At 28.3% G+C, this 12,221-nt stretch overlaps 1 protein-coding gene across 3 annotated transcripts; it reads left to right on the top strand.

Moving 5' to 3' along the window:
• Nucleotides 1-1,904: 1,904 nt before the first annotated feature.
• On the top strand, nt 1,905-12,050 carry LOC119665377 (ubiquitin carboxyl-terminal hydrolase 32). Of its 3 annotated transcripts, none has more exons than XM_038074735.1 (18): nt 1,905-2,240; nt 3,348-3,582; nt 3,645-3,924; nt 3,990-4,218; nt 4,278-4,495; nt 4,562-4,712; nt 4,926-5,189; nt 5,249-5,484; nt 5,551-5,671; nt 5,730-6,713; nt 6,773-7,078; nt 7,142-7,389; nt 8,786-9,450; nt 9,592-9,758; nt 9,824-10,020; nt 10,244-10,429; nt 10,488-11,105; nt 11,174-12,050. In XM_038074735.1, exons 1-18 carry the CDS (start codon nt 2,186-2,188, stop codon nt 11,447-11,449), a joined length of 5,436 nt encoding a protein of 1,811 aa, XP_037930663.1. In that variant the 5' UTR covers nt 1,905-2,185; the 3' UTR covers nt 11,450-12,050. The 3 variants fall into 3 exon arrangements, with proteins under 3 accessions (XP_037930663.1, XP_037930709.1, XP_037930625.1); XM_038074781.1 differs by having other exon boundaries at nt 5,718-6,713; nt 7,142-7,332; XM_038074697.1 differs by having other exon boundaries at nt 5,718-6,713.
• The last annotated feature ends 171 nt before the right edge of the window (nt 12,051-12,221 follow it).

The raw sequence follows: 12,221 nt of genomic DNA, 5'->3' as shown, positions 1-12,221 counted from the left end.
CTCTCAAGTGCTTCCATTTACTCGATAATTTACTTGCGGAATGCACTAGTGAATATACAGAGTTACTTAAAATTACTACGAGTAGCTTGTGGTACAGGCCTAATATACAAACTAAAGAAAGTTGACTTAATGAAATCAATTGAATTGTTAATTTTTCTTAACTTATTTTATATTTATTATTTTAATTTGTTAAAACAAACAAAACATATAATTTTGTTTGTTTTAAATTATAAATAGTAAATTATATAACTAGTTTAATTAGAGTAGATAAAAATCAATTAAATCACTGTCTTGTTAAAACAGACAAAAAGGAATACGTCAGACAAAAACCAACTAGATCTCAACCATGTCTAGATCTTATTGAATTATATCCAATGGGTATGAAAAATGCAAAACTCAAATACAACTCTAAATTTGATTGTTCACAAATGTAGTGTTAAAATTCCATTGCAAAAGCAATTACAATGCGTTTATTACTGTTCATATCGTAAAAAATGTTATTTTTACAATAAATTTTTTTTATTATGTGCTATATTAATTTGTGTATCATATTTATGATACGCTATTAATAATAAGTTACTAACAAAAATTTAACATAATTTTGTATAATTTTGCAATTAAGTATAATTATAAATTTTTTTCATTCAACGATAGTGTGGTTTTAGTTCTTTAATATGTATATTAATATGTACGTACTATCCACAAAGAGAAAAACATGTGTACATTGGGTAATAAATATACATATATCTCGTAAAAATTACTTCCATTCTTAATATCTTCAGATTTTAATACCATATTTACAAAGTTCAATTTGGCTCAATTGGGTTACAATATTTGAAAATTTTCTTTCAATCTTTATTGTCACAAATTTGACGATAAAAACGGCAAATTCAAAGATGTTAATATATTATAATATTGTTTATATTATAACAGTTATTTATTATTTTTGGTTAAAAGTTTTCAAATTTATTTATAAAACATCTTATAAAATTTTCACAATGGTAACACCTATTTTATCTAATTTTTATCTAATGTACCATACTCGAAATTTACTCGAACTCGGACTAAAATGAAAAACAATACACTTATACTAATATACCTAATAATAAAACGGTTTCAGTATATTTAATTGTGTTATTTATCCATTATTTTATTATTTAATTTATATGACTTGTGCATAGGGCACAGAACAAATGCAGAATAATGCATATTTGTATAAAATTTCAATAAAAATATATAGAAATGAATATGAAATGAGTAAAACAGCTTTTACATTGTGATGTCTACCCCACAATAGCAATTTCAAAAAGGCTTAACTTTAAAATTATTTTTGTTAAGACTTCTGCTTTTAAGAAAATCGCTAAAATATTATTGCAGGATTTTTCAAATATATTTATAATACCGTTTTTGATTTTTAAAATACATATACAATTGGAAGTAATTATTTTTTTAATCTGTCAAATTATAACAAGCAAATGTTAATTAATTACTTTATAATGATAGCACAATACAAATTTCATGATTTTGTACAAATTTATTTAAACTATTAAAAATTAATTTTTACTACAGGATATATATAATTTGAAATTCTTTAAATAATTTTTAGCTTTTATCAGCTGATTAGAGAAACCAGAGATGATACTTATGTATATTTTCAAAATTATTAGCATTATGTTTATTTCAATTAAAAATGAATGAACTATTCATATCTAAATACAAGAAAATGTAAACAAAAATGAAATGTATGATATACAGAAAACAATATATAGTTATTTTCTTGGTATAACAGTACTCTAACGTACGAGCTTTTATTACAAAGTTTTGTAACATTTCTCTTCTAAACTTTTTGCTTTTCAACACTATTTCTTTATTATTATTATTATTTTTTGTGCAATGACCGTCAGTCATAGGATTTTTCACATTGTTGTGTGCTGGAATACTTCAGATATTTATTGACAGCGCAATGAAATTGTGACAATTTTATAGAAAATATAAATTTAAACTGAAGGCTACAATTTCCAAAAAAAAAAAAATTTGTTTTATAATGATTTTATAATAAAGAACAACAGATTAGACTTAATCTGATAGTGATTTAGAGGCAGACAACGAATACAAAATACGCAAAAGTGACAAAATCGCAGTTTTATCACTGCGCATTTATACACTTTAATCCTTTTGAAAAACCATGGGAGCTAAGGAATCTAAACAACTAATTAGTTTCGATGATGCTGTAAAAAGAGGTAAGGACTGATAGTACGCTTAAATATTTACAACAAATCCGTCGATACTAAAAGATGAAAAAGAGGAATAGTTTACTATGAGGTATAAGTAATTCGACAATAATCGATTGTTGTAAGATTAATCATATTTTCGTTCAACTACACCATTAAAAAACTAATTTAACTATTTTAAAATCATAATAATGATTTTCTATGTCTTAAAAGGTCTAAAATATTTAATGACGTCACAGTTGCAAAACAGACAAATGTAAACTATACCACACTTCTGTTTTCAAGAAAAAGTTCTTATAATAATAATAATGAGTTGGACTGTTGCATATTCTATATAAAACAATATTGAATGTAAATACTACTTAAAATAAAGTCAAATAAAGCTTAAGAATTATTCTCAAATACTACATTAAGGGTTAAAATATTAAATAAATATTAATGTTATATATAAATCTTTGTAAATTTTGTTAAGAGGTAAATAGATAAAATAGGTAGTCTTTTGAAAAAATAACGTACTAATAAGTAGACAATTTTAAATTAGACATATAGCCTTTGCTGTTGTTTTGGATAGAATATTTATGATTTATTTTAAATTTTGAAAATATTTATATAAACATACAGACATTTTCTGGAAAATTAATTTTCCGTTTTAACATTATACATGTTTATAGAAGAACATCGTACAGAAATTTTTAAGCTTAATGGAAAATTTTCTTGTATTCGCTAACACTTGGTTAATTCCGTTCGCTTTAGTGATGTTTTTATAAAATCGTTACTGTGTACAACTTCAATACTAGTTTTGTTCGCTTTTAGTGCTGTTAACTAGCACATTCGATGTTAGGGTAGGATTTGCCACTGCTTGTAGTGTTGCTTTTGTAAATGTTCTCATGTTTTTCTTTGCTGCTTGCTTTGCTCCGTTAGCTAAACTTTGACCCAAATTGAGCATTGACTGATTGCATGAATGGTATGTAGTGATTTACATCGTAACTGATGTAAAGCGCACTAAATTTCAGTAGCAAATGACGTTGAAGATTTTTCTGAAAGCAGTACATAAAATTTATTTAATACACAATTATAAAATTTATTTTTTTTCAATTTTCTTTAAAAAAAAACTAGTTACGGAATCAGAGCTTCGACGTTTGAAAGATGCATTCAAAAAGTCGGCTGGAGTTGGCCGTTTATATTTAAGTCGCAATTCCTTTCAACAAGATGTGCTTTGCGAAGGTGTGCCTCCTAATATAACCGATTTATTATATAGTGCATGCGGTGGTTCTGCTAAAGGTATATCATTTAAAGATCTGCTATGTGGACTTGTATTACTTACCCGCGGTACCGAAGATGAAAAAGTTAGGTAAATTTTAAATAATATGAACATTATTAAAAGCACAGAAGTATTAAACATTTGTCTTTTAGATTTCTATGGAATTTATACTGTAATGATGCTGGCACTTATATTATAAAATCAGAATATATAAAAAATGTCAATCTTCATCCATTTGAAAGTGTTTCATTATTTGCCCAAAATGATCGCATAAATTTCGACCAATATCACGACTGGATATTGCAACATAAAAGTTCAACAATATTATCGAAATGGCTTTTATCATCAGATAGATGCATTAATTTAACGTCAGAACTAGAAACGCCGACTTTTTATCAAAGTTTGGCCGGCGTGACACATTTGGAAGAAAAAGTAAGAAACAAATATTGGCTATTAATTTTACATATTTTTAATACATTTAATTTCATAATATATAGGATATAAGCGATTTGGAAAAAGAATTTTGGCAATTAAAGAATGACTCACCTAATGGACAACTTGATTTGCAATTATTAGCTCCACTATTAAGCCCACCAATCCCAAAAAATGCCTTAATAGGTCTGTTTAATGCTTTTGACGAAAATCGAGATGGTCACATTGATTTTAAAGAACTTTGTTGTGGCGTAAGTGCAGCATGTAGAGGACCAACAGTTGAAAGAACGAGATGTTAGTAAATAAAATAATTTTTTAAGAATTTACTTCTATTTTATTCTACTATTACATAGTCTGTTATAAGATCTTCGATATAGACCAGGATGGCTCATTAAATCATGAGGAAACTATACAAATGATTAATGTACTTATTTTCGTTGCAAAAGAAAATCGTAATTCTAATATTTATAAAGACTTAAAAAAGCAGGATGTTATTAGTGATTTACTAAGTTTTAAAACAAGAAAAAGTGAAGAAGTCAAAACTAAATTGGAACCATGTGTATCAAATAAAGTATTTATTAACTATTTAATATTATTTTAGAAATGAGTAATTTATATAAAACACATTTTTTCGTAGGATAATATCTTATTGACAGCTGAAGACTTTATGATGTGGAGTGTAGAGAGTAATTCAAAACTTGTACAGCCTTTCTTAGATCTTATTTTTGAAGTATGTCATATTGTTTTTGGACTCTGGCCTCAATGCAGACATATGGAATATGATATTGGTATTTAACTAAAACTATATATTAATATTATGATAAATAACAAGCACTTTATATTTTGTATTGCTTCTAATAACATTATAACTGAATAAATATATTATTTTTAATGTAGTTTAAAACCCTATTGCTATAACTCTATAATATGCATACTATTGCTATTGTATGCATATTAATTATAAATAAATAAATAAATATAATTTTTACTATTTTAAACAGTGCGCGGGTGGTTAAAAAGAGAAGAAAAACGGCAATATTCTGTGGGGCAATTTTGGTATTTAGTATCTAGAGAATGGTGGATGTCATGGATGCAATATTCGCAAAACACATCTACACCATGCGATTATTGCAAGAAAACGATAAGTCAACGTAACTCTAATGTTGGGGTAGTAGATGAAGCCCTTATATGTGATGAAAGTTTTAATTCAAACTATTTAGATATATCAGGTGATGCCGTAACTATAATAGATAATTGCAGCATTGGTAAGGATTATTAAAACATGTCTATTTTCGTATTTATTTTTTGAGATCTATTTACCTAGGCTCAGTTAGCAGTGGTGTATCTACAGGACAATATGGGCGAAGGCCAGGACCAATCGATAACACTAATCTTATAACACCAAACCCATATAAAAATGTGCGAACATTAACTGGTGAGGGTGGTCATCTAAAACGTGATACTCCCCTAGTACAAAATCATGACTTTGAATTGGTTCCCAAATCTTTATGGAAAGCATTAAATCGTTGGTATGGACATAATTTGCCTCTACCAAGACAAGTATATATTGCAACTTGTATATTAATAAAGCAAGTTATGATAACAAATTTTTTGGTATTTCGATAGGTGATTCAACCACCAAATTCAACAAGCGTGGAATTAGAATTATACCCTTTAAATTTACGCATACTATTGCATCAGAGTATGCCTAATAATGCAACAGTCAATAGTTGGGGAGCAGTTTCAGGTTTGTAAAAGTTTACTTGAAATATATTTTTAATATTAAATTGTAGATAATTATGTAGGTGGTTATGGTGTGATGGCTTCTGGCGGAGGTTATGCTGCAATTTCAGCATCTAACGTTTTGCAGCCACCAAAACGTTATTTGGCGTACACTGCTGCCTTTAGTCGTCTAGCGACTATAAGGCAAATCGGCGAATTCTTATGCGTACAATTGAGACTAAGACCGGACGATGTACGATTATGGCACATTCCTGCAGGTTCATTGGAAAATAGCGCAATACTACTTGAAGAAGATAATATGACACTCAAAGAATTGGTTATCAAAGATAACGATCAAATATTGCTCGAAATACGTAATAAAGATTTAACTTGGCCGGAGGAACTAGGATCATTGACACTTAATCAAAATAGTACTGTAAATGATCGTCGATTAACGCGTACGTCTATTATGTCTGTACATGCACCTGGTGCTACAGGATTGCATAACTTGGGTAATACATGCTTTATGAATGCAGCGTTACAAGTATTATTTAATACACAGCCATTAGCGCAGTATTTTCATCGGGATATGCATATGTTTGAAATAAACAGAGAAAATAAACTAGGCACACGTGGACAGTTAGCCACACGATATGGCGAATTGTTAAAAGAAGTATGGACAGCAACTACACGTTCAGTGGCACCACTTAAGCTTCGTATATGTGTTACCAAGCATGCATCCCAGTTTGCTGGTGGTGGTCAACATGATTCTCAAGAGTTGCTTGAATGGTTCCTGGATGCATTGCATGAAGACTTAAATCGTGTAATGGATAAAACATATAGTGAATTAAAGGATTCAAATGGACGCTCAGACAAAATTGTTGCGGCGGAAGCATGGGCTCAACACCATGCACGTAATCAATCTATTATTATTGATTTATTCTATGGACAGCTTAAATCAAAAGTAAGCTGTTTGGGTTGTGGAAAGGAATCAGTGCGTTTTGATCCATTTAGTTTATTGAGTTTACCCTTACCAGTAGAAAATTTTATCTACTTTGAAGTACTTGGTATAACAACTAATTAACATTTTTAATTCAATCAAACTACTTCTTTGTTTTATTTATAGTAATATTATTAGACGGATCTGTGCCTATCAAATATGGTTTGCGTTTAAATTCCGAATCAAAATATATAGAACTGAAACGAAAACTTGCCACTTTGAGTTATTTAAATCCTAACTATATGCTTGTTTGTGAAATTTGGAATTCACAAATAAGACAAATACTTGCTGATGATCAAAAAATAAAACCAGCTACCGCAAAAGAACTGTATGTGTATCAGTTACCGGAAGAGTGTAACTATAGATCACGTTCAAGTTCTACATTGGGTATAAGTATTGAAAAAGGACTTAAGGATATACAACGAAGTTCTGGTTAGTTATATTTAATTTTACATTACTATATAATTAAATAATGTTATATATTTTATTTTCTAGCTCTTATAAGTGGTCAAGATTCCTTGAGTTCACTTAATACTTCATTTAACAATATAAATCAAACTCAACCTACAAGCAATTTTGCCTCACAGTATAAAACGCATATGAGTTTTGAAGACGGTGCCAACGGTGCTACGTGTCAATTAGATGATGATGAAGATGACGAAGATGACGAACAAGTATCAACGAAGGTAAGGAGGTGCTTTGGAAACACTATGTGCATGCCCCAGAATTTATTATGCTTCAAGGTATGGCTTTATAAACATTAATGTATTTAATATGTAAAGTTCTATGCATAGGGTTCAAGCAAGTAATAGTGGGTGATGCGAAAGCGATACCCCCACAAAAAATATTGAACGAAGTATAAGGAGGTTAAATTTTTGTAATTTTAAAGTGTGGCCAAAAATGTAAGGCATAAATGCATAATGCAAATAACAGTCAATATTAAATACAATTATGTTAAGAAGAAGTACCTTTCTGGTTTTGGAAATTGTAAAGAAATAAAAATTTTTTTAGTTTAATTTGTAACGTTTTACAATAAAAAAATTAACTTAACACCTCAATACTAATTTAGATAAAGTAGCGCTAATTTTGTAATTATGCTTTTTTATTTTTAAATTTATTTTTACATTTACAAGAAAATCTTGTATCAAAATGTTTTAGCTGCAAATGATTTATATGTGAGCTGAAACAGACTAATATTATTTAAAGCTTAAACCTAATTTTTTATGGTACAGGAAAGGAACTGCTTAACGCATTAAAGAAAGAACTTGACTGACTATGGAAAATTATAATATTCTGCACACTTTTAATACTTGAGTGATAATTTCACTATAATTTTTTTTATTTATATAAAAATATAATGAATTGAGTCGAACAGATAATATATTGATAAAAACAGTCAACAATACAGATACCACTTTTTGATTGTCTTCTAAACATTTGTACATACAATTTTTAAATCAAGAGTATGCTTTTAACTCTTATTATGTCCATAATAACTAATGGCTCTGCTGATGTTCTTTTATTTCATAAAAACGTTTTCTCCTTCTCTGTTAATAATTTTTACAAAACAATTGTAAATATAAAATAGCTTAAAATCGAAATTAAAACATTATAATTGCATTCAATTGGTGAGAAGAAACTAAACCTAACAAATAAAAGTTTTTCGCTACTAATAATACAAAATTTAATACAAAATAATTTATTACCCAAGGAGGAGGAAAAAATAATTTTATCTTACTTTTAAATTACGTTTAAATATCTTGATTAGACAAGATATATATAACTTTATTGTATTAATATCAAATATATTGTTGTATTTCTGTCCACGTTATACAACAGTAGTGAGCCGTAATTTATTAAATAAAACATATTTAGTTATCTCAATATAATTGCAGTTAAAAGCTTTCTTAGTGATTCCAACTAGTTATATTATTTTCTTATTTTTTTATATAAACATTTATTAATATTTAAGCCCACTTGATTTACACATTTCCTGTAACGCACACTTTATACATAATTTAGTTGAAAAGTTTATTACACTTTTTTATTTATAGTAGTTTTAATTAGGTCTTCATTTTTTATAGAATAATGTAAAAAGTTAAAAAAAAAATGAAATCAAACTAATCATTTTTATGATAGCAAACACCCGATCTAAGTCGTAGTCCCGAAAACACTTTTGTAAGTGGGACACAGAAAAGCGTCTCATCAGCAAAATTATTGCATGGTGAAAGCGTTACATGTTCCTCTTCATTAACACATCATTCCGGTGAAAATTCAATGGAAAGTTCCACAACTGAAACGTTACCCATTGATCCTATGGTATCCATGTGTGATAATGATAATCGATTGAATAATGCAACTAGCAAACTGAATTCAACTGAATTTTCAAATGAAAGCACGGATTACAGTAAAAACTTTGGGCGAACGTATAAAGAAAGTTCGTTCAGAGATAACAGTGGTAACAGCAGCATTGGTGTGAATGAGAACGAAATAATACAAGGCCAAATAAGCAATAATTGTATACAAACTGAAAGCATTTGTAATGGAATCTTCTCGCGCGTTCCATCGCAACACTATAAAGTAGGAAAGTATTTGGTAGCAGTCCATCGAAAAATAACACGACAAGATAGTTACTTTTTATCGTATCACAAAACGCGTCCAAGTCTTTTTGGTGTTCCTTTGTTGATACCAAACAGTAATGGCGGTACACATAAGGATTTGTATTGCGCAGTGTGGCTACAAGTAAGCCGGTTATTAAGTCCTTTGCCAGCTTCCACGGATCAAGCAAATCATGCTGCTGATTGGTAAGTAAAATCAATTTAAACATAAATTTTTATATATTGTATTATATTTTAATTGCTGTAATCACAATTATATATTTTATATGTATATGTGTATGTTATTTTAAAAGATTGTAAATGTAGACTATATTATTTATTTATTAGTGATGACAGCCTAGGTTACGATTTTCCATTTACGTTACGTGCTGTTAAAAAGGACGGTTTGACTTGCGCTTTATGTGGTTGGTCTGACTTCTGTCGAGGCTGTGAAATACCATGCAATAACGATTACTTACTACAGGGTTTCGTTGTTTCGGGCAGTCCCAATACAAGTATTCTTATATTTATAATTAACTAATATTTAATATTTAATTAAAATTTTGTATATCTCTTAAAGGCAATTCATCAACTCCCAAAATGACATCTAAATATTCATCTTTACCAAATCTAGAAACTAGAAAGCATCAGCCTGAATACTTACCTTCAATATCTCACAACACTAATTCATCTTTGAAGACTATTGACGATTACACTATAGCTATTGATTGGGATCCAACGGCTTTACATCTACGTTATCAAAGTACTTTAGAGCGTGTAAGTTAAAAAGTGTAAATATAAGTTTATTAGGTAACTGACTTAATCAAAACGTGTATGTAATAATCTTTTAAAATTTGTAGATATAAATTTTTATGTACACATAATAAATAACAATATTTCAATTATTTAGGTATGAGAACATGTTATAATAGAAAATAAATTGTATTATGTAATTTTATTTAGTATGTTTAAATGCTAATTTTAGTTTTTGAAATTTTAGTTGTGGTCAGAACATGAAACGATTTCAATATGCCGAAAAGAACAAATAGAACCAGTTGATTTGAATCACTGTCTACGAGCATTTACTTCGGAAGAGAAACTGGAACAATGGTACCATTGTGGCCACTGCAAAGGCAAAAAGCCGGCTACCAAAAAATTACAAATTTGGAAATTGCCGCCTATTCTAGTAAGAATAAAGTTTGTTTTTAATTATGATAAGTTTTTGTAATTATTTTGTGTTATAGATTGTGCATTTGAAGCGATTTAACTGTGTAAATGGTAAATGGGTTAAATCTCAGAAATCTGTACATTTTCCCTTTGATGATTTTGATCCAACACCGTATTTGGCATCGGTACCACAGGAAACTATACTTCGACATAAAGAACTACTAGAATTAAGGCAACCCGATGAAACTATTGAAGAACTAGAAATGACAAATGAAGATGCTATACTGAATGAATATGGAAAGGAACAACAATCTACAAATAATACAAATAATGGAAATAATGTTTGTAATGAGGCTGAAGTGAATATATCATTAGATAATGCGGTGGAAATAAAAAATCAAACCAATTATCAGCGTACTAAATTAGATAATTGTAGTAATGTTGTTACTATCTCTGAAGATGTGAATGAAATAAGGGAATTTTCTGTTAATAACGATGGTTTATTTGATAATTCCGAAATGAACACCAACACACTACGGAATAAATGCTCTGGTGTAGAAAGAAGGAAAAGGCTTATTTCGACAAGTCTTACTAAAACACCAATAGTTGACGGTGAATTTGAAGATTTTCATCAACATATGGTTAAAACGGCAATAGATAAATTCGATCCAAAATATAAACTTTATGCTGTTGTTGTAAGTATAAAAAAAACAAAATTTTTTGTTTTCCATATTTGTTATTAACTTAACTTCTTTTCTTTTAGTCCCATTCAGGTATGCTTAATGGTGGTCATTATGTATCTTATGCAGCTAATCAAAATGGTTCGTGGTATTGTTATAATGATAGCTCATGTCGGGAAATTACAAATCAACCGACAATAGATCCTAGTTCCGCCTATTTACTATTTTATGAACGAAAGGGTCTTGATTATGAACCTTATTTGCCAAACTTCGAAGGAAAAAGCTTACCAAATGGAGGCGTAAATATGGATATTGATGAAACTGAGTCTGATTTGAAAAAGCTTTGCAATATCTCTTAAAAATAATCAGCGCCGTTTGTTCTAGTTATCGATCGTGATTAAACGTATCGCTTTAAAAATATACCAACTAATAATTACGTTATTAGGTTATATATTATTATTTCCTTTTAAACTGTAAGTTTAAAAAATTTACATTATTTCTGGGCAACATACCAAATTTAATAATTATGGAATTTATTATTATTTATTATTAAGATGCCGTTTTTGTTATTTTAAGTAGTTACCAATTGTTAAATTGCAAGTGCAATAAAAAATATTTTGTATATATGTTTTGCTTTAAATTATAATTGTTATTTTGTGAAATTTATTTTTTGTTTAACAAAATTTAAAAGCCTAAAAGTCAAGTATAGAAAGGTAAATTAAGTAAAAATAAACTTTTAATTGTATATAGCACTTTATTATTGATACAGAAAATTATGTTATACAAAATAAATTAAGTACATTTTTCTGAGTTGATATTATACATATTGTTTGCTGCATAACGAAGTTGATATTTAATAACGGTCTTATATTTATTAATATGATATTGTATAGTATGTTTATTGCTTTACGTGTATTATTGTGTCTTATTCCATTGTGTCATTATATATATATTTATGTATTTAAATCAAATTAAAAATTTAAAAATTATACATTAAAACTTTACAGTATTTAAAATAAAGATGCTTTTTAATTATAATAAATAAAATAGTTTATTGGTTATTGGTATGTTGTTTTTATTACTAATTATATAAATTATTTTTATGTGTACATTATTTACGTATATCGTAGT

This window comes from Teleopsis dalmanni, chromosome 1 (assembly GCF_002237135.1).
Source record: "Teleopsis dalmanni isolate 2A chromosome 1, ASM223713v2, whole genome shotgun sequence".
NCBI classification, from domain to species: Eukaryota; Metazoa; Arthropoda; class Insecta; order Diptera; family Diopsidae; genus Teleopsis; species Teleopsis dalmanni.
Note: the sequence above shows the minus strand (reverse complement) of the source record. Positions and strands in the feature narration are given on the sequence as shown.